The sequence below is a fragment of the Macrobrachium rosenbergii genome, chromosome 25 (genome assembly GCF_040412425.1).
Source record: "Macrobrachium rosenbergii isolate ZJJX-2024 chromosome 25, ASM4041242v1, whole genome shotgun sequence".
Classification (NCBI taxonomy): Eukaryota; Metazoa; Arthropoda; class Malacostraca; order Decapoda; family Palaemonidae; genus Macrobrachium; species Macrobrachium rosenbergii.
Window position 1 is genome coordinate 40648683 of NC_089765.1, and position 23564 is coordinate 40672246.

Below are 23564 nucleotides of genomic sequence, written 5' to 3' on the forward strand. Positions count from 1 at the left end.
CCGTAGCCAGGGCGACTTTGTTCAAACAGGAGTTGGTAAGTTGTCTCCCAGGGCAAACATGGTAAAGTTGCCCTTGAAAGGAGTCAACTTTGTGTTGTCTGCCTGCCACTCCGTCAGAGTGCGCAGGAGAGACGACTGAGCTTGGTCCCTAGGGATGATGACAGTCTCCCTGGGAACCTTATCAGAACGTATCCATGCTTCCTCTGTCAATCTTACGAAGCCAGGATACGGGGCAAGAGATCGGGGGGAAGAATTCTAACTCCTCCAACCGTCTCGTGCCAAGACCTTCAACAGTAAGTTTGCCATCGTGTTGGATGGCCCGGAGGGCGAAACGCCAAGGGTTACCGACATCGAAAGGCGGGAGGTCCGCTGTGTCGGGAATGACATACTGGGGTTCGGCTGGGGGTGGTTTAGACATTCCCGCCAGCATGTTGTCATAAGTGGCAAACTTTTCGGATATCTTATTGAATTTTTGGTTGATATCCTCTGTGAATCTTTGAAACATCTGGTTCGCGAATGCCTCCGCGTCAAAGGCAGGTTGGCGAGGAGGGCTTGGTTTTGCTGCCCTCTTACTCGCGCCTTTGCCGGAGGAACCAGACTTGCTCCCGGAGGCTACAGGTGCTGAGACCTTAGCCTTCGACAGGGGGAAAGGCGATGCTTTCTTGGAGGACGAGGACTTATAGCCCTTCGCCTTCCATGAAGTCTTCAACTTCAACTTGGGGATAGCTGATGGAGCTCTATCACCCAAGGAGGAAGACTTCCCAAAACCTGAAAAGGAAGAGATAGAAGAAGCTGGGGAGTCAAAAAGGGGGCCCGCCCCAACAACCTCACCTACCTCACTACTTACCACCTGGTCCTGTTCGGTAGCCATAGGTTCCAGGTCTAAGTCCAAGGCGGCGACGTCCTCTGAAACCTCAGCGTAGAGGATATCCACTTGGGGTGGCTGGGTCGCATCCCGGATCTGCTGGATGATGGGGGTGGCAAGATCTTCTGGCACTGCGGCCGCCACCCGTGCGCCGGGGTAGAGCAGGTCCCTCAACTTCGCGTCGAGGACGTAGGGCTTCCCCGACGGAACATTCCTACCAAACCCAGCCACCCAGGCCCGGAGAGATTCCAAGGCTGACTTCTGGGAGGACTCGTCCGCCTGAAAGAAAGCCAGCAATTAGCTAAGGACGAAAAAACAGTCCGGGAACCACGTAAACAATATTCAAAATGAGGAGCGTAAAACGGAGGAAGACTGTCACTTACCGACTCATCCTGGATGGTTGCGCACAAGGCGAAGCAAACCTCACAACCATCGGGGTGCCACACTACCAGATCGTCGAGCCGGACCGCACAACCAGCGTGGGTCCGGCACACTACGTGACCATAAGGTTGTTGCAGTGACGCGGTACACCCCGGCTCCTCACAGCGAACAGTCTGTAAGTGGAAAATGTACATGAACCTACCACTCTAAGCAATCTAAAGCCGGCAAGGCCGGGAATTTCAACTGCAACCGGAATACTCCGGTGGGGAAGAAATCCCTTATCATAAACTAGGCCAATAAGCTCCAAAATACACAGAGTGGAAGGTAAAGGCTTCCAGACCCCGGAATACTCCGGGGAATGAAAGGAATGAGACAACAAGAACTCACCGCAGGGGTTGCCAGTAAAAATAACGGCGGAACCCCCGGGTGTAGAACCGGACTCACGTTATAAATAAGGAGAGTACTCCGTTAGATAACACAGTTATTTAAATACGTATATTCATGAACAATAACATTAAACAAGTGACGGTATAGAGGGCAAATGCTCCGGAGACCGGAGGGATCCGCTCCCCTTATATATAAATAAATCCCTTCTTCATATACTTCCCCGCCAGAGAAACAAGGTGGGCAAGATGCTCGTATATTCATAACATAAGCCGGAGCAAGTATAATAACCCAGCCGAGTAACCCGACGGGGGGAAAGAAGTGCGGGATAGTGTTCGAACACGTTCGAGCTACGAGTGAACGAACCACCAACACCAACACAGCGATGCTAGGGGACTGTATGGGAGGGAGCGAATCCTCTACCAAATGGAGAAGTCCCTGAACTCGGAGAAAACGCCATCTAGCGTCACCCGCACGAGTAGAGCAAGGCTGGAAGGGTGGGGGGAGGGGTGGAGTAGGGGAGAATGGTAGGCTATGAAGAAAGAGAACAGGAGACGGGGAAACATATAACCCGCTCAACTGCACACATACACCACTCCAAGAAAATGAAACTTAGGAGGGTGGCCTACTACTAAGGGAGGGAAGCGACCAAGCCTCGATGCCCGACTCCTGCCTAGGCAAAGCCTAATAGGGACCTAACCTAGTATAGGCTAGGAAAATGGAAGGAGTGCGGAGGGGAGGGGGAAACAAACAAGGAGAGAAATTTTGTGCCGAGAACCAACCGGGATCGAGAAGAGGGGGCAAGAAGGCGAATAGCCTAGAGGAGACACATCCAAAGAACTCTATTCCCCCAAAGGAAGGAAGAGAACTAAGGGGCTCACTCTGCCCACCAAAAAACGACCCCAGAGGAAACAGCAACCAAAACTCCCTCAACCTGATGGACCTCCACGCCGAGGGCAAGGGGATGGAAGCAAATAAGCCTACTCCACTAAAAAACCATCCCACATAAACATGGAAACAAAAATGTGCTCAATAGGGTGCGTAGCCTACCTCGGGGCAACGGTTAGATCTGAGGCTGCCGCTACCACGAGGAGGAAAACAATGGTAAATAAATGAACAGAGAGCACTATCGCCAAGAATAAAATAAACAAATAGCCTAATACAGACTAAAATAATAAGGAACCCAACCTGGGGGGGGGGGGTACCTGGACGGGGCATCACCCTCAAAAGGGCCGGTAGGCCAAAAATATGTAAATTTCTGAAAAAAAAAAAAAAAAAAAAAAAAAGGGGGGCCACCGCAGGAAACCCACCAGGAGGAGAACCATGGGGCAAAAATAACATCTATAATGACAAGGAGACAACCCCAACAGAAAAGAACTGATGGGGTTGCCTCATGTCAACATGGCTGGCGGGGACGCCGTAAGGCCATAATAAGATCTCAATATATATATAAAGACGAGACCAAAACAGCCAAAATATAGAACGAAAACCCCACAATAAGATGGTACTTAACTTGGAGATAGTAAAGCTGCTCGATGACATGGCGAAAGATGAATAAATCCACAAAAAGGCACGAGCACACAAAAAGAAAAGGTAGCGATCACGTGCTAGAAAATGGAATGAAGTAGGTGGCGCTGGTGTCGCCGTCCTGGCGGGTGTTGGGCGTAGGGGCTGTAACGGCTCACCGCTCTATTCCGGGGGTTTTGATAGGGAGAGATCTTTCGAGTAAGTCTCCGTGGTAGTGATCTTTCACTCACCCTTCGTTATACCGACGTCTTCCCTGGAGAAGACGCTTGAACTGGGGGTAGTAACCCCAGCTTTCCTGAAAGCTCTTTTTTTCTCTGGTATATCTAGCATTTTATACCTAGAAATTCGTGCTGTAATGGAATTTCACCGGCTGACACGGGACTGGACTCAGAAATGAGATTTTTATAATAAAATCAAGTTTTACTCTATATACTCTATACTTACCAAATAATTACATGATCAGAGCCCTCCCTCCTCCCCTCTCATGGACATAGAGCATAAACAAATTGAGCTCTTTAGCTGTTTTGTACCTATTCTTCCCCAAAAGTGGGCAGGGCAGCCTACCTACACCCAAAACAAAAGAGCGCTACCACGATTTTTGAATTTTGAGCTGCTGTGTAAAGTAGAAACTATAGCTATGTAATTATTGGTAAGTATATGTAAAATTTATTTTATTATAAAAAGGTCATTTTTAGCTTAAAAATACCTTATATTCTATCAAACTTGCGGAAAAACTCCATACGCCTTACAAGAGATATCAAGGGATTAGAGGTGCGTTGGGCGTCGGTGACGTAACAGCCTCTCAGGAGTGTTAGACCTGTTTATTTAGATCTTGACTTTACTGTCCACATTTTACCTTAGGGACGTTGCTCACAAGTCCTTGGACACCTGCTTAGGATCTGTGGCAGCTGCTTAACAGCTTTTGTAACATGAAGCCATCCAAGCTGCTCTTGGGCTAAGAAGATATCTTACTTAAAGTACCTGGATGATATAATACTGGGGGCTGAATGAATGAGCGAAGCCTTTCCCATTATTTGTTTTTTCATCTTCTGCATTAAGGCAGCCATCAGGCTGAGTACCTACTGCCGGAACAGATTACGATGCAGGTGAGTTTCACAATTATCTTGTTTTAGAGCTAAGCCTTGAAAAATTTGACATCCTCAGCTCTCCCTTTTAACGAGAGATTGTATGGTAAACCTGTCATCTGAAACCATTATTTTATAATTGACTTAGTTGCTACCAATCTATGCTCCTTATCCACTTCAGAAGTACAGGATTCACCGAAGTTTGGGACCTTATCAGCCATGCACCTCTATGCCAGGCTGTTTAGCGCAGACTACAAGAGTCATTGGTCTCTTACTTGTACACATGTCTGGGAATAAGACATTTTCGGGTGAAAGTTCAACTTGCACTCTGGGGTAATACTGGAGAATAGTTGCATATATGTTTTCCTATGCACACTGTCACGTTAGGGGATCCTTTTGGGGACTAAGCTTCCCTTTCCCTTCCTGATCAGGTCAGGGCACAGTGCCCTGGGATAGGTTAGGTTAGGATGAAACCTTGTTGGAATATCATTGATCTACTTTTAAACAGGCCACAACCTCTAGAAATAGTCCACACATGTTCAACTCTTGTACGTTAGCCCCTGTAAGTTATGAGTCTATCTTCCCACTTCATATAATTCTGCTAGCCTATTTAAAAGGGTAGAACTATGGGGTTGCTCCGCATCAGGTATTACCTTGGAAATTGACTTTTCCTGTAGTATTTTGGTTGCTTATTAACAATTTGCCATTATTTTTTGTCGGTCAACTGTAATTAACATCAGAACTGATACATTTCTGTATGCTGCCCATCCTGGAATGCTGTCGCACATGCACGGTTTTATAGGGGAGCTTTTGGTAAAAAGTGGAGTTTCCTTCACTGGGGGGTCTGGGGGGAACCCCCCCGGCTAATTAACACAGCCTGCTTGGTTAGGTTAGGTTAGAGTACAGTACATTAGGTTAGTATAGTTCCTTTTATAATAGGTTTCCTTAGCCAATCCCTTCTTGAACATATGGCTCCCTAATTATTTGCGTATGCACGAAACCATTCCATAAAACAATGTGACAGTCCGGTCTTTCTCTCAGCGATTTCCCCCACCCAGAACCCTGCGTTCCCAAAGGGTCCCCAACCATGTTGGATAGAGATAAGGTTAACAATAATTGACGGACAATAGCCAACACCACCGCCTCCATCTGCAACACTAAAAGTATAGGAAAAATCAATTTCCAAGGTAATAGTCTGTGTAGAGTTACCCTGTAGTTTTACCCATAAAAGGCATGGTTTTTATTTCAGTAGGAGTAAATATCAATCATTTAAAGTAATATGTATCTTGGGTTTACAAACCTCTTATTATAATCCCACATCAACCATGCCCATAGCCTAGTCCCTGATGCCATAGGAAAGGTGCTGGCGTACAGCAGGTGAGTGGGGGATTCCCTCCCCCACATCTACCTACCACCAGTTAATCACCTTGTTACCCAGCTTCAGTGATCATTTCCAGCTCACACTGAAGACCTCTCAAAGAAAAGGCTCTGGTTTTATACCTTGGAAAAGTGCGGATTACTTCAAGAATAAAAGTTTGATAGTATGTGATCAAAGTGTGTGAAGACCTATACTGTACTGAGGTTCTCAATGGAATAAGGCACTGTACCCTTGGCAGATAATTATTTAGGAAGCAGTGCCCTAACATCAAGTGTAATGTGTCTCATTTTGGAGGTTTTGATATGGAAACCTTTGACATTCCAAAAATTAAAATGAATTAGCTGTCACATAAAAAAGATACATCCTGTCTAACCTGCCCTAGCCTTTCCTAAGTTGCAGTTACCTGGACCTTCCTTGCTGTACCTTAAGCTTCTGTTCTATGGCAGATATTTTATATAAGCCACCCTTGCCCACACATTTATAACAAACATTCAGGTGTTGGTATTACCTTCATGACAGCAAAATTTTTCACTAGTATTTGTTACCCTGTATGATTCAAGATAGTCACCATTGGAAAATTGAGCTTTTCTTTAGGTGCCATAATACTTCTTGCCTAGCTCATGCAATTACATGAACTAGGTAAATTATAATTTATAAAATATTTAACAGCAAATTGATTACATTGTACTGGGTTTTAAATGACTAGCCAATTTTGTTACTTTTGCAGGCCACTGGTTACTATTCAGGTAGTGTGTACAAAGACTATGCTCTCATGAAGAATGGTTTTCCAGCAGAATCCGTATCCAATGGATCAGTTGTGGTTGTAAAGACTCATGAATGGGGTCCTGAGGTAAGTGATTGATATTGATGGGTAGTTTATGTTACATTGTAAAAGTAATTGTAGCCACTTCAGTTAGAGGGCAAACCTATTGATTACCCCATATGTAAGATCATATTTCCTTTGTGAGTAATTTTGTCTTTGTGTGTGATCATCAAAAAAAATCCAGGGATACAGTTTCACACAATGTAGCTAGAAGTCTCATTTTTACATTTCCCACAGTTGGAAATGACCTGTCAACTATATAGGTAGGTGCTGGCAGCTAACGTAGATAGGTGGATATAAGTTGTTTCTTTTCAAAAGTCAACAACATGGAATTAAATATTGTATTGTATTCCATATTTATTACCATTTGTTTCTTAATTCAGGCTTTCACTCATAAGATTCTGTCATATGTTACTGATTTCCAGGTAAGAAATTTAGAACATGTCCTTAAATTTTGGCTCAGCTTGTTTGAAGGATGCAGTTCCTTCAAAGAAAAACTTATCTTGTTTTCACAGGAATAGATTATGGCTCTTTGAGTGGATTACAAACAAATACTTGAACTTATTTGACTTTTTATTTGGAGCTGGGGTTGGGTGTGGCAATTGCCTCACTTAAACATACACATGCACACTCTTTGAGATTTTTGTTTGAGTAGGAGTGCCATGCCCAAGGCTGTCTTTCTGCTAGCCTTAGCATCAGTGAAACAAGTAGACAATCTGTACAGCTTCTTGTACATAGTCTGGCATATGGGAGGTTGGAAATCTGTCACATTCTTAGTCAATCCTGAGCTTGTGGTGAAAACTCAGAACCTTTCAGTCCATGATGAGAGATTCAAGAGTTTTTCATTCCTTGTGAGACTTACATAGTACTACCTGAACAAGGCAAGACATCTTAGGCCCAAGTGTTAAAGATTTCTTTGGTGCTGGCAGTCAAAACAGGAAATGTTTCACATTGGTTTCAGGTCATCAAGCAAGCATACAAGTTGTTGAGCTAGAAGGTTTTCTACTATTGTCAAGGGCACACAGAGTCATGGGCTGTCAAGAGGAACTACTCAGTAGCATATGGTATCACCAGACCACCTTTACCTCGTTTTACCTCAGACTTTGGCCACAAGTCATTGGATACCTCTTGCCTAGGAATTGTGTTGGCTTTTCAGTCCATTTTTAGCAGTGTAAACTCCAGTGGACAAGTAAGCATCACATGTCTCAGACTGTATAGTAGGCTGCACGTGTCATATTCCCCTGCCTTCTTATGTCAGCAGGAAGCTGGGATATCCAGGTAGGAAGAATATTACCAGTCATGATTGTAAGACAATACCTCCCACCTAAGGAGTGATTCTCAATCTAGAAAGAAAATAAAGATTTTGTGTTTTAATAGGAATAAATTGGTAATAAGGTGGTTAATTGCTGTGAGGGGAAATTGCCAACTCACCTATCATAACATGGTACTTTTTCTTCAGAAATTGCTGCTTGTTGATGATTGTGGCTTATACTTCAATTACTGTGAATGGCTTTTGCTAGTAAATACAATTTTGTGGTAAAGCAGTGGTGGGCAGGATGCAAGCTTGTGTGTGGCCAGTTTGACTACCCAGACCTGTAGATCTTCATCACTTTTGTTCTTTCTGCAGGGATAGGATTTACAGCCCTGATTTGCCTGCAAGGAATTGGCTGGCTAGCCTCCCTCATAATGGAAAAGACTTGGAAAGAAATGTAAGAAAGCTATTAGTTGTTTATCAGTGTCCATGTGGGGGGAGAAAACACTGCCAAATCTGTTTCCTTCCTATTGAACCATCCTGTGTTCTCCCATGCCCCTCTTACTCATTCTTGTCTGGTTCAGTCTGGAAGGTTACACACATGGAGACAGTTTCCAAACATGCACTCTCTGACAGAAACAGCATTGGTACACGCACAGAGTTCTCCCACAGTAAAACTAGAACCCTCTGTGGATGCTTGTGGTCGTCATTTGATCCTGCCGTGGTAGCTACTCCAGGCATGTTATGGAATCTTTTCAGTACCTGCAGATGTGGCCTCCTTCACTTTTTTTTTTTTTGCTTAGCCCTGGCTAAGGGGTCCACTGCTGTCCTGTTGCTTCTGATAAGGATGTCACCCTTATTGACCTTCCTGCAGCCAAAATTTCCAAATTGGTTTTCTTTCTCATCACTAAGTCACTACCTATAGAAGAGAGCAAGACTGGTCAAAGGATTAGGGTAAAAAAAAGTGCAAGCATAAATCATCATCTTTTTTTTCCTTGTCAGCCTCTTCCCTCTTGTCTTCGTCCTCATTTTTATCCTTGTTTTTGCAGAAAGGTGCCATAGAGGTCATGGAATGTCAGTCTTCAGGTTTCTACAGTAGCCTTTTTCTTGTTGAGAAAGTGAATGGTAGTTGGAGACTGGTGATCGATCTATCCCTGTTGAACGAGTGTTGCAAATGTTTTTCAAGATGGAAACAGCAGGTTTAGTGCTGGAATCCATCAGGGAAGGCAATCTTCCTCCTTTTAGCCTCATCGTTCTCCACAGGGTGATCTCCCCAGGTCTTATCTCCTGGATGTTAGCTTAACCCTAGAGGTGCCTCATTGGTGGCAAGCCAAATGGTACACCAACCTGCTGACCATTCTGGCCAAGGCACAGAGAAAGATTTCCCCATGGTCCACCCTCCTGTGCCGGCTGCACATTTACAGGTAACAGCAGGCAGTGCACTCACTGCACCTTCAGGTGTGGAGGTTATCCAGTGTATCCTCTGAGAGAGAGACTTTTCTCAGAGGGCTGTGAGAGAGTCTGGGTACCTCCATCAGTCCTTCATGGCTGTCATACAAGAGGTATCTCTTTGGTTGGAGAATCTGTTTAGCAAGTCTCAGACTTACTCTTTTACCTTTGCTGAGACAAGCTCCTCTCAGGCTGAAGGAGCTGGAGCTCCCCATTTTGGTGGCATTACCCATGCTAATGGTAGAGTTTATTCTGGACCCATTGCTTGGTAATACTTACAATTTGCTGAGATCTTTGAAGGGGGACGTCATGGTTTGTCCTCACTTCAGTACTGTGCTGTCCCATTGGTAGTGGTTACTCTAGCCTAGGGCCTTACAGCTCTGGTAACCCATTTACTAGACCTGATAGGAAGTTATAGAAGTCATGACATACCATGCTTGAATACAAAACCATGAGTTTAGCATTTCAAATTGGATTCAACTCCTGTCAGTTCCAGAGATGCAACCTACCAAAGGAGTAAGTCAGCTATATAAAAATTGATGGTTTGTATTTCAGCAGGAACAAATTTTTTTAATTTGTATTTTTCTCAGGCATACAGACTAGTTTTAAAATTACACCCACCTCAACTGCCCTGCTTTGTCCTTGTGGCTAGAGGAAAAGGCTCTGGTTTGTATACCTGGGAAAAATACAGATTACAGTACTTTAAAAATATGTTAATGGTATCATATGTTTTATTTGAGTCAAAGAAAATGCTAGTCCTTTGATTCTGACCTACAAAGGCATGTGGATCAACCTTGATAGCATCAGTAAAGGATCCAAAGTGCATTTCTTTTTCTGAAATTAAAATCAATTGTTGGAAAGTAATTTTTTTATTTCTAATAGCCACATCAGCCTATTGTTTACTCTTCTTTCAAAAGTGTATGAATGCATTTAGCAAGACCTATTCATCTGTAGATCTGAGCCAGACCTGGATTTTTTCGGGGGTTTTTTCTAGGATGACTAGTTTGTTCAGAAAAGTGGATAGGTATGATATTTCCTATGACCATGTAATGTATCCAAAAGAATATTTTACTACACTGCTGCACTTGGAAAGATGTGTGATCATTTCATACTGTATGTGGTGAAAAGTAATAGTGGGAAATAAGTGGATTTTATTTTATGTTTTCATTACCTGGTATAAAACTTGGGGAGATTTATCTCAGCTGTACAATTGTTTATTGTACAATACTTCAGTTTCCTGGGTAACCATTAACAACATTAACTCAGAATGTAACTACAGTATGCTCTGACTAGATTGTTGAAGCTGGATCAGTGTCAAAATTATTATTAAATGAAAATGCAATGAGAGAAAGGATGCCATTTTATGACTAGATTGAATAAAATTATTTTTAGTAACCAATTTGTGATTATTATACCCAGTTTACAATGCTTATTGTTGTCAGTTATGCATTATATATGTTGCTTATTTAAAACTAAGCCTACAACAAACTTGAAGATGTATTAGCACAGTTTCTCAGCTGTAACCACACCTCAACCCTCATGGTAAAATAGGCAATTATAATATGGAGAATTATCAAAGAAAGACTGACTTGTCTGTTGAGGAGAGTCTTCTGAGAAAGAGTAACTAAATGTATCTATCTATCCTCTCTCTCTGGCCTCTAGCTTGGAAGGTAGTACGTCCAACTCCTGACTGGATGACCAGTGTTCGACTCTTAGATGGAAAGAGGAGGGACAGATGGGCATGTTCCCTAAAAATCTAGTGTGTCTGTTGACCTAGTTGATAGTCAGCTGTGGTGGGATGCATCCAAAGTGGAGAGAGAGAGAAAGAGGGATCCCCTGTAGACCAAGGATAATCTCCCAAGGGAGAAGTAACAGACACACCAAGCTGTCTTGGTGAACAGAGCACTTGGAAGCAACTGATTCCAGCATTGAACCACAGGCTGGAGAAGATGGAATTGATCACAAACACTCTGAACGATTATCCACAAACCTAGACTTTCCCCACAGGAAGGTCAAGGTGAGCAGTCATGAGCATAACATTATGTAAGTGTGCAGAGACAGAGGAGCCAGAACAACAGGGTTTAGTACCCTTGTCGTGATGCATGTCACACGCACAATGGTCACCAGTATACTGAGGAGACAGATTATGATAATGAAATCTAGTTTATTAATACAAGTACAGTAAACTCCCCATATTCGCGGACTCACGTATTCACGGATTTCTCTGTGGAACGTATCTACCCATTATTTGCGGAAAATTCGCCCATTCGCAGTTTTTTTTTTTCTGAGAAATATTCGCTAATTACTGCATTTTCATCTCATTTTCATGACTAAATGCACTTTTTGTGATAAAACTATTAAAATACTCAGGTAATGCTCGAGCTACCATAATTCACCTTACAGTAATTCGATTTTGCAATGGGGCTAAGCAATTAATACCGATAGACAATATTATTTATAAAATATTTTAAAATTTCACACGGGCGCAGGCAGCAGCATAATCAGGCAGTGAGAAAGACCAAATTACAATAGACAACTTTTCCTCCATCTCTCTATCCCATCTTGTAGTTAAAAAAGTAAAAGAGAATGATAAAAGTATTGTTAGTAATGTTATACTCATACTCTTGTGCAATTGCGTACAGCCATAAACACCGACCAAGAAACTGTTGTTTTGCTTATAACCGAATCGGATAACAACAGCCGTTTACCTGGTATTTCAACCATCGTATAGTAATATACAACTACTGTAGGTTATGACACAAATGATAAGTAGAATAGGACTGATATATTTTTACATTACACCCTTATTCGGTATGGATAAAAGATTGTCAAGGAAATATACTGCTAAATTTAAGCTGCAAGTTGTAGCTGAAGCTGAGAAAACAATGTTCAAGCTGCTAATGACTATACTGTAAATTATCGTGCATCGGCAACATGGATGAAACTTGATTGTAATTAAAATTGGAGAGAAAGTATTTTAATCAAAACTACTGGGCTTGAAAGAACACATTACTGTTATTTTTACGCTGATAAATAATAAATACGTAAAACTCGTATTATGATGAAATCAAGTGAAAATAGTGAACAGAATCAGGAATTTTTTCACACACAAACGTCCCCAAATGGCCATCGTCATCTATTAACGAAAAAACAGATAAATTAATTTCACAACGAGACATATTTTAGTTATGTTTCGAATTAAAAACACTTCGTATAACGAAAAATAACCTCGCCCCCTTATAAATAAAGTATCTAGAGATTTAATTACGCTAACTAGAAGCAAGAAAAGTGCTCTGAACTTAATTAAATACGACGAAATAAACACCGCATAAACGATTTCCAGACCAAAACATTGATCACTATGACCACAATTTATAATACAAAAGAAATATAAGAATATATACAATATTATTGGATACAGTGAATTAAAGCATATTTCAAAAGATGCACATTCGTTACGTTGATGTTTGTATAATATGATTTGTGAATATAGATTACAGTATAATGTAGGCTACGCTACCATGTATGTATAGAATGTACCATAGTGTAGGCTAAGCTAATTCTTGTTATTCAGTTTCTCTTTGCACTGAATTATAATAAGTCACTTTGCATGAACCTCCAGAATTAGCTGATAATAATTACTATACCATGTATGTATAGAGTATACTTTATAGTGTAGGCTAGGCTACCATATATGTATACAGGGTACCGAATACCGTAGTGTAGGCTAGGCTATGTTCGAGATACAGTTTGGTATTTCTTATGTTTTTTCCAACAAATGATGTTTTTTTTTGGAACCTAACCCCATTGTAAGTAGGATAATACCTGTATAAGCATTTTCAGTTTGTTTTGTGTCTGTTTGAACTATCAAAATAGGCAGTTCTAAGTGTTTTTAGAAGGGTTCTAAGTATTCGCTGGTTTTAGCTAATCGTGGGGCATGTGGTATGCATCCCCCGCGAATACGGGGGGTTTACTGTACTCCCTACACCTTCATACATTGGAGATACTCCCAGTACGCTGTATGTGATCGGCTGACTGTAGACTCGTTTTACTGAAAACCACGTTTCCTGTGCCCAGACCAGTCTAGTCTGAACCTACCCTATCTCCTCAGTTGTTTCCCAGCTGCCGTCATAATCAGATGTACTTTGTCTCTCTCCGCAGTTCATATTCTTGTGATTAACTTTGTGCGATTTTAGGTTTATTCGTTACCCATTACTATTTACTGAACTTTTGTTGTCTGTATTGACAAAACTTAGTGTTTTTTCTAGCTTCCAGATTCAGATTTTGAGCCACACCCACTCTGACTTGATCTCGTGATCTAGAGTTAGAATGGGAGTGCCTGTTCAGTCTTGCATCGATCAATGAACGTTTTTGTTTGTGTGCTTTCGGTGGAACTTTGTGTAATATAAGTTATTATTATTATTATTATTTGTTATTTCAGATCTTACAGTGAATCATTATGGAAGATAAGCGAATCCCACAGGAAAATGACAGGCAGAAGTTCAGTACCAAGCGCTTTCACGTTTATTAACGCATCTTCAGGGCATGAATGAGACACAGATATAAAGGAGGTTACAAAGTAAACAAAAAGAACAAGAATACCAGATGGTCAGTTGTCAAAGGGTAATAAATAGAAAGATAATATAGGATAATCTGGGATCGAGCTGTCACAAACTGAACCCAAGACCAAACAACAAGAAATACTAGAGTTTAGGCATACTAAACCCAAAAACATGTATAACCTTGAATACCAGATGGTTAATTGCCAGGGGGTAAAAAACAAAAGGTTAATCCACGGCAAATCCAGGATCACGCGGTCACAAACTAATCCAAATATACACTTAACCATAAGGCAAATGGAATCTTACCCATTCACATTGCAGAAACATGTATAAAAATTAATATTAATTTTGCATATATTTATCAACAACTTTTTTAATTATGAAGGCATCAAGTTTAAACAAACCAAGACTTAAATTTAGAACACTTTTATTATTTGACTGTATAAAACAAGATTCGATGATATTCCTTTTAACTGTGTCATTGCACGGTACTAAAGGTCTTGCTGTACTCCAGTTAATAGGATAATCTAAATCTCTTAATATGTACGAATAACGCATTCGATATTTGGCCAGTTCTCACAGAATATTGGTGTTGTTTGATTCGTTGTGAAAGTGATTTTACAGTTTGTCCATAATATATTTTATCATATTTTTTACAAGGAATTTCATAGATGCAACCAGAAACATCTTTAGGAGAATTTTTTATCACTAAACTCTGAACATTAAAATTACTGAAAACATTTATAACATTAAAATTACTGAAAACAACATTTATGTTGAAAAGCTTTAAAATTCTAGGAATTTGTAAAAACCTTTCATCATACGGTAATTTGGGAATATTTGCTTGCTGAATTCAAGTTTGTTATTAGTTAAATAAAATTTTTCCTGGCTCTTTTCCATGCTACATCTACAAAGGTCCTTGGGTATTTAAGTTTCAAAGCAATATCATAAGTAGTTTTGATCTCAGCATCAATGAACTGCGGGCTACAAACACGTAAAGCCCTTAAGAACATTCCAGAAAAGATATACTTTAACATTTTGATGGTGATTGGAATAATAATGAACAAAAGAGGCAATGTTAGTTGATTTTCAAAAGATGGAAAAGGTGAAATTTCTATCATGTCTATGGACAGTTACATCAAGAAAATTCAAATTACAATTTCTTTCTTCCTCTACGGTAAATTTTATAGAAGGGACTAAATTATTTAGCTTAACGAGAAACTCGTGGAGATTTTCGTGAACTGGCCAGATACAAAAAATGTCATCTACATACCTAAACCATATAACTTTTCGAGGCAAAATTCTTGGTAAGAATTTTGTCTCTAAAAATTCCATGTAAATATTGCTAAGGACAGAGGATAAGGGATTACCCATAGCCATACCAAACTTTTGTACAAAAAATTCCCCATTGAAACAAAATTTACTGTCTTTGATACATAACCTTATAAGATTTGTGAGGTTTGCTACAGTTAAGGGAATGTCATAAGTTTCTAATTCTTCCTCTAAAAATTCCAGTAAATCATCTACAGGCACTTTTGTAAATAAGGAGACATCAAAACTAACCATAGTAAAATCAAATTTCAAATTCACACTATTCAATTTGTCTATAAAGTCGACATTATTTTTTATATTCGTATTAGAAATGTTTCCTACCAATGGTGTAAGAATTTTTTTACAAGCCATTTAGATAAGTTATACGAAACCGAGCCTGCTGAACTAATGGTTGGTCTAATAGGGTTATTGATTTTGTCTCTTGACTAAACCATAGAGATATGGTAGGGAGGAGCACTGAGTGGTAAACTGTTTAATCAAATGGTCAGAGCCCTTAAAAATGGATTTAATTTGTTTGCTAAAATGAGTGTTAACTTTCTGTGTGGGATCTGACCTCAGTTTCGTATAAGTTTCACTATCATTCAATAATGCCATTATTTTATTTCCGTAGCCACTTTTATTCATTATTACCACTGCATTAGACTTATCTGCCTTTGTTACTTGCAATGCTTCATCTTTTTTAAGGTTTTTGTATGCCTGGAAAAATCATACGGGAACATCTGGGGAAGAAGGCTTGGCCATAGCACCGTACACAATACCTTTACAAATAATGATGTCATCAGGACATAAAGTATGACTAAATTTTTCCAAATAACAAAATGATTTTGAAATGTTGACATAGTCCAGGTTACCGTCAGAAACATCAAAACTTAATCCATATCTGAAAGCCACTGTCGTAGCTCTATCCACCAGTTTGTCTGACAAAGAAACCATAAAGTTCACATTGGCATGTTTAGTCCAGTCGGTTCCAGCAATAAGGTTCTTCAGCTAGAATTTTAAAGCTTTTCAACATAAATGTTGTTTTCAGCAATTTTAATGTTGAGATTAGTGATAAAAAATTCTCCTAAAGATGTTTCTGGCTGCATCTATGAAATTCCTTGTAAAAAAATGATATTTTAATGATAAAATAAAGTTTGTTCATACTTACCTGGCAGATATATATATAGCTGTATTCTCCGAAGGTCCGACAGAATTTCAAATTTCGCGGCACGCAGTGGCCGGTCAGGTGGTTAGTACCCATTCCCGCCGCTGGGAGGCGGGTATCAGAACCATTCCCATTTTCTATTCAGATTTTCTAACGCCACTGTCTCCTGAGGGGAGGAGGGAGGGCAATATAAATATATATATCTGCCAGGTAAGTATGAACAAACTTTATTTTATCATTAAAATATCATTTTGTTCATGAGACTTACCTGCCAGATATATATATAGCTGAATACCACCTTTGGAGGGGGTAGAGACAGCCAAGAATTAGGAAAAAACCAATTATTGGTAAAATTATTTTGGTTCCTTATCTGATAGCGTAGCTGACTGGGTGGTTACTGTCACTCTAGTCTGCTTCTGCTTTACTAGAGACCCCAGCGAGGTAGTGACCTATATAGCTGGCGACTTCTAGATGATCTGTCAACGGGGCGTGACCACAATGTGACTAGATCATAGCCCATACAAAGAGGACAAAGAGCATTACTAACCACCTAACCAACACCTAAAGCGTTAGTTTGCAAAGGATTGGGAAGACTGCCTCCAGTAGTCGACCCAACAACCACAAAAACACAATTAAAAAGGGGATAGGATCAGAGTTACCCCTGTCCCCAAGGTTGCTGAAGCAGCAATGTATGGTCCCAGCGAAAAGCAATTTCGTATGCTACCTAAACATCTTGCCAAGAGTGTGAGGCAAACACCGAATTGACTTCGCCAAAATGTGGCACTAAAAATGTCACTGAGTACCATATTTTTCTTGAACGCCATGGAGGTAGCAACTGCCCTCACCTCGTGAGCGTTAACTCTCAACAACTTGAAGTTGGAGTCGTCACAACTAGAGTGTGCGTCCTTAATGACGTCCCTAATGAAGAATGCCAGTGCATTCTTCGACATAATAGGTTTAACTGGTTGCCTCACAGAACACCATAAAACATCCAATGGACCACGAGTGTCCTGTGTTCTTTTAAGGTAGTACTTGAGAGCTCTAACTGGACATAGAACTCCCTCAGGTTCCTGTCCAATAAGGTCTGCTAAACCTTTAATTTCAAAGTGTCTAGGCCAAGGGTTAGAAGACCTATCATTCTTAGCCAAGTACTTAGGGCTTAAAGAATAGACAGCATTGTGTTCCTTGAAGCCCACATGACGGCCTCGAACTTCTCTCACTCTCTTCGCCAAAGAGGAATGCCGTTTTCGAGTAACATCCTTAAGAGATGCAGAGTGGAGAGGCTCAAAAGGACTAAACATCAAAAACTTGAGCATTACGTCAAGTTCCAAGCAGGGGAAATCAGCTGAGGAACCTTGGACGTCTTGAAAGAGCTCGTAAGATCGTGGAGGTCCTTATTGTCAGACAAAGCTAATCCTCTGTGTCTGAATACAATCGAAAGCATGCTCCGATAACACTTGATAGTCGGAACTGCTATATCGAGTTTTTCTCTTAAGTAAAGGAGAAAATCCATAACCTGGCTCACAGTGATAGAGGAAGAGGAAAAGCCCTTCTTTCTACACCAACCTTTGAAGGTTGCTCACTTCGCTAGATATATCCTTTAGATGAAGAACTTCTGGCTCTAGCGATGGCCCGTGCCACCTGGCCAGAAAAAACCCCTTCGCTCTGACCAAGTTTCGATAGTCTGAAAGCAGTCAGGTTCAGAGCGGGAGATTCAAAGATATCTCGTGAAGTGGGTTTGTATGAGCAGGTCTGCTCTCATAGGAAGGGTCCTCGGAACGCCTACCAACCAGAAGAGAAACTCCGAGAACCAGTGGTTGAAGGCCAAAACGTGGGGATGAGAGTCATCCTCGTCCCTTGTGAGGCCCTTGAACTTGCGTATGACTTCTCCCAGAATTTAGAATGGGGAAAAAGGCGTAAACATCTATTCCCGTCCAATCCCAGGGAAGAGCAACTATCGCAACTGCCCCAGGGTCGAGTACAGATGAGCTTTATAGAGGAGCCTCGCTGTTCTTGAGGTCGTGAAAATATCCACAAGATGGCGACCCCAAAATTTCCAAAAATCTTGGCAAACCTCCTGATGAAGGGTCCATTCCTTCGGCAGGAGTTGATGGCGCCAACAGAGCAGGTCTGCTCGAACATTTTCGACCCCTGCAACAAAACTTGTGAGAATCGAAATGTTGCGAGCATAGGCTCAAAGAATAATCTCTCTTGCAAGGCTGAACAGGGAACAAGTAGTATTGTCCGAGTTTGCTAGAACTACACGATTGCAAACTTGGACCTCGAAGAATTGGCGAGCTAAAAGATAGCCGCCAAATCTTTGAAGTCGATGTGCCAGGACACCTGTTCCTCTCTCCAGGTTCCTAACACTTCCTCTCCCTCTAGTGTTGCCCCCAACCTGTTGACGACCCGTCGGAAAAACAACACTAGGTTGGGGTTCAGAAGCTTGAGGGAGATCCCTTTCTGCAATTCCGTTGGATCGAGCCACCACCACAGATCCTCTTTATATAAGGAAGAATTCTCAATTCCTCTTTCAAGTCTTCCTTGCTTTGTCAGTTCTCCAACAAAAGAACTGAAGAAGCCTGAGATGCAGACTCCCAGAAAACAAACTTCTCCAGCGAGGAAATGGTCCCCAGCAGACTCATTCCTTCCTTCACCTAGCATGTTTCCTTTTCCAAGAAGGCCGAAACTTTTTTCGTACATAGAAGTTGCCGTTCTTGCGACGGAGACGCTATAAAAGCCGCTGAATAGATCTGAATTCCCAGACACAATGGACAGTGAGGGGATCAGCTGCGACTTCTCCACAGACCAGAAGTCCCAGGGACTTCACGAGTTGCAGAGTCAACTGAAGGTCCTCCAGATACCTTCGCTTCGAACGACGGCTTCGAATCAACCAGTCGTCCAAGTAGAGTGAGATCCTGACGTGCGACAGATGCAACTGCATCGCAACGTTTTTCATGAGACGTGTAAACACCCTCGAGCAAAATGTGACGCCAACAGCATCTGGTGTTCCCAGGCGGTCAACCATCAAGTACTGACCAGACCCAACGTTGCTTAACTTCGCTGATCGGACGAGAAGCGGTGTTTTCAACGTGGTATGGCCGTTGTGCAGAGTCCAAAGCAGAGAGCCCTGAACTGGTACGTCTAGTCCCCAAGACAACCTGAGATACTTCACCGAACGTGGATGAATTGGGGCGTGAAGATAAGTATCTTGGAGATCCAAAGATACCATCAATCCCGGGATGAAGGGCTCCTAGTATTGGCTGCGAGGTCTCCATCTTGAACTTTTCCTTCCGGACCAAGTTGTTCGACCTGTTGACGTCCAAGACGGGTCTCCAGCCTACTGAAAGTTTCGGGACTAGAAACAATCTGTAGTAAAATCCCGGGAACACCGAGTCAAGATCTGTTCCACTGCTCTCCGCTCGAACATCTGTTCGAGCAGGTCAAACAATTTTCTGTTTGACAGGAAGGCAGTTGGGAAACAAAAACAAAAGGAGGAGACAGGAAGGGAATCAAGTAACCTCTCTCTAACAGTATGAGGGACCAAACGTCTGCCCCTCACTCTTTCCAGGCTTGTGCAAAATGAAGCCTGGTTGCAAAGGAGTCTGGAGATGAAGGAGTCACTTGCTACCTCTCTTGGAAGTGACATTCCTTCGGGAAAAAAAAAACTCTCTCTCTGCGTGGTGCGGGTCTCGTGTTGCTTCCCATGGAAGCCCCTTTGTTATGCAAACATTTAGCTTTCGTTTACTTTTTGTATCTGAGATCGGTGCAAGCGTTATGAAGGAGATGCAGTTTGAATGTCGATAACTTTAGTTTTGAGAAAAACTATATTTTTTGCTTCTCTGTGTATTTATTTGCTTGCCGTTACACAGTTTGATGTTTTTATGACATAATGAAAAGCCAAAAAATAGACCTGCAAAGTAATATAACTTCGCTAAATGAAGCGAGTGTCAAAACACGGCTGAGGTTGGCCAGCGACGTTTTACTCAGTCAAGCTCTGAGCTGCTACTGACTGACTGCCACTGACTGCCCTGCGGCATTCCTGTCTTTAAGCTGATGCGCACTATGTCCACAGGGTTGCCATAGATCGCATTAGATATTATTTCATAGCTAAAAGGAAATTACCACCGATATACTGACAATATCATTACATTATATGAAAAATGTAATTTGACTATGATAGGTTACTGTTTTGTTTATAACTTCTAACTGTGGCGAACTTTTAAATAAAACTTTCTGAGAAGATAGTCAGGATATGTATGATGCCATATATAAAATATCCCAGAAAATTTTATTTCCGATTTTTTTCGTCAAACGCTCCCCTTAAGACAAAGACAACTGCGAAGGTGGAGAGAGAGGAGCCGACGGTTGAAAAGTCTCAGGAAACAGATCCTTAAGAAAAAGCCAGAGTCTGATAATCAGAGGAAGAAGAAGACGAAAAGAAGTTTCTCTTCATACAAAGGCTGTGACGAAGAGGATGTTCTTCCGCAGCTGGCGGGTCTTGAGTGAGTGGTGAAAGTAGTTCCGATTCGCGATCGTGGCGGGAACTACCGCTGAACGAAGAAGTCGCAACTAGAGTGCGTATAGTAAACATAAAAATGTGGAACGCTTCACGATTAGCGTGTCATCCTTGCGCAAGAGCCAAGCTAATCTTCTCTGTATCGTTCCAATTAGTATATGTACTGCGAAGCAAGTACTGGCTAAATTAAGAAGGACATCAGATGTTGAAGCGGGTAGTTGTGCGACATGATGAACAACTGGAGCGGTGTCAACACAAGACTTGAAGCTATACGGTGAAGCGAAGCGGCGGGCGTCATGGCGTGACGCGCGAGGCTCCGTGGCAAGTACTAGAAGAGAGTCACAGCGTGGCGCGGCGCGTCATGGCTAAGCGCGCCCGGCGTCAAGGTGAGGCGCGTGAAGCGTGAGAAGCGCACGAAGAGCAAGACGCGCTCCTGGCGCGAGACAAGAGAAAAGGCCAACACCTCAACTCGGGAAGACGAATAGGAAGCCACTAAACACTCTCTCTAGACGACAGACGCTCTGTATCGTTCCCGAATCGGGAGACGAAGGTGAAAGTCTGTACCTCTTAACAGGCAGATACGAATCTTGAAAGGTTCATGAGAGCATCCAGCTGTTGTTGCAAACCCAACAAAATCTTACGCGCGTTGGAGAAGCCACTCTCTCGGGAGAAGGGCTGAACCTGAGAGAAGGAAAGGGGGCGAGAGACGTAAACTTCCTTCCACAGGGAAGAAGCTCTAGCCCTTGCCTTAGCGCGACAGGGGGTCGAGTAGAGTGATCATTCGAAAAACACTTTATTCTCTTCTGCAGAGGAATATCCACGCAACTTTCGGGGAAGAGTACAAACGTCTAGAGGAAGAGGGCGTGAAGCGTCCTCTCCTCTAAGCTTCTCTTAAGAGGGCGAGAGTCCAACCGAGAGCTCCAACCCCGAGGCGGGGAGGACGTGTCGGAGGACGAAGCAATCCTTCAGGATGCGTGCCTGAGCACGATCCCTGGCAGCCTGGGTAGCGTCATCAGGACCTGCCGAAGGGACGCCAGATCGGTGGGAAGCCCCGTAACCCTCATGCGGCTTTCGACATGCCCCTCCCTGGTCCTGGGAGTTCGACAGAGGTCCAGGCCTAGAGGCATTATAGGGCCGATCTGACGCCCCTCCACAACACTAGGGGCACTAGCACTAACACTATGCGTTTGAATTGCATTCACTTTAGTTTCAAGAGCACGCATTGACTCCACACGAGCCAGGGAATTACCTTCTGCAGCAACAAACTACAGGGTTAGTAATAAATTTATTACAGGGTTACTAGTCGGAGAAAACCCAGACTGTCCAACTAAGGATGCACTCTAGGAGGAAGATTTCCTCAGCCTATCACGCTCCAATTTAAGCATATAGGCTTCATATTTCTTCCACTCACCCTCAGACAATCCCACACATTCATTACCGATTATCATAGAGCATTGAACACCCTTACATATATACATAAAGAGTGAGGAACTATCAAAGTCTTCGATAGCCTCACCTTACATTCACCCAAGCTACAGACTCGATAGCTAGAGGTAAGACATCTTAATTATAAGAAAAGTCAAAAGCAAAATCAAAAACGGTCCACAAAGAGCGTATGCCAAGTCACAGATCCAGTCGAATACCAAAAAACAACCAAAATACTTAAGTGACAACAAATTTCGAAATCCAAAAGGCGGAGGAACTGACAACAGGTGTTGACAGTCCGGCGACAGAGAAAATCTGAATAGAAAATGGGAATGGTTCCTGATACCCGCCTCCCAGCGGCGGGAATGGGTACTAACCACCTGACCGGCCACTGCGTGTGCCGCGAAATTTGAAATTCTGTCGGACCTTCGGAGAATACAGCTATATATATATCTGGCAGGTAAGTCTCATGAACAAATTTGATAAAATATGGACAAGCTGGAAAATCATTTTCACAACAAATCAGACAACACCAATATTCTGTGAGAACTGGCCAAACATCAAATGCATTAATCGTACATATGAGAGATTTAGATCTTTTTAACCCTTTAACGCCGACTGGACGTATTTTACGTCAACAAAAGTTGTCTGTCGGGTGCCAAGTGGACGTAAAATATGTCGACTACAAAAAGTTTTTTTAAATATTCGCGGAAAAATACTTATAGGCCTTGTTTGCAAAAAATTTTAAATCACGCACCTTGAGGGATGCTGGGAGTTCACGGATCACGCTGTTGTTTTGTTTACAAGCGTGACCCAGCTGCGCATGCGTGAATTTCTTTCTTATGCCAAAAGAAAGCATCAGCTAACTGCTGAAAATCTCAAATTCTTTAGTCACTTTGTTGCAATTTTTGCACTGTTTTCTATTAGCCTTTACATAAAATTTTATATATGAAAATGTGCGCAATTTCATGTAGAATACAACAAAAAATAACTCATGGTTGTAGCTTTTACCAATTTTGACATTTTCATATGAATCACAATAATTGCCAAAATTTCAACTTTCGGTCAACTTTGACTTGACCGAAATGGTCGAAAAATGCAATTGTAAGCTAAAACTCTTACGTTCTAGTAATATTCAATCATTTACCTTCATTTTGCAACAAACGAGAAGTCTCTAGCACAATATTTCGATTTATGGTGAATTTTTGAAAAAACTTTCTCCTTACGTCCGCACTAACTCTGCTGAAAATCTTGTAAGAGCCTGACGCCGTCTCCTCCAAACACGTGTGTGTTCGTGTGTTCATCGTCCATCGGAGTGGACAAGACAACAAGAGCATCTCGTTTTCATTCTTTAAAGGAACGCGATTTCAACCATACAATATATTTCCGTCTGTTTCTCCCTAACCATTGTTGTCTTGATGTATGTACAATCACTACT

General features: G+C 42.0%; 2 protein-coding genes and 2 non-coding genes across 6 annotated transcripts in view; 1 reads left to right on the plus strand and 3 right to left on the minus strand.

The window, feature by feature from the left end:
- Positions 1-23564, plus strand: part of LOC136852592 (WSCD family member AGAP003962-like) — an 866331-nt gene that overhangs the window by 825728 nt on the left and 17039 nt on the right. For all 3 annotated transcript variants that reach the window (XM_067127451.1, XM_067127453.1, XM_067127454.1), the window contains one exon: positions 6348-6470. In XM_067127451.1, coding sequence (XP_066983552.1) covers positions 6348-6470 — 123 coding nt within the window. The remainder of the gene's footprint in view (positions 1-6347; positions 6471-23564) is intronic.
- On the minus strand, positions 182-1586 carry LOC136852084 (uncharacterized). The gene is made up of 2 exons (XM_067126535.1): positions 1249-1586; positions 182-1144 (listed from the first exon to the last, which is right to left on the minus strand). Exons 1-2 carry the CDS (start codon positions 1438-1440, stop codon positions 182-184), a joined length of 1155 nt encoding a protein of 384 aa, XP_066982636.1. The 5' UTR covers positions 1441-1586.
- LOC136852657 (5S ribosomal RNA) lies at positions 19174-19291 on the minus strand. Its single transcript, XR_010857214.1, has one exon. It is a non-coding gene; the product is annotated as a 5S ribosomal RNA (ribosomal RNA).
- Positions 20777-20879, minus strand: LOC136852652 (U6 spliceosomal RNA). The gene has a single exon (XR_010857209.1). It is a non-coding gene; the product is annotated as a U6 spliceosomal RNA (small nuclear RNA).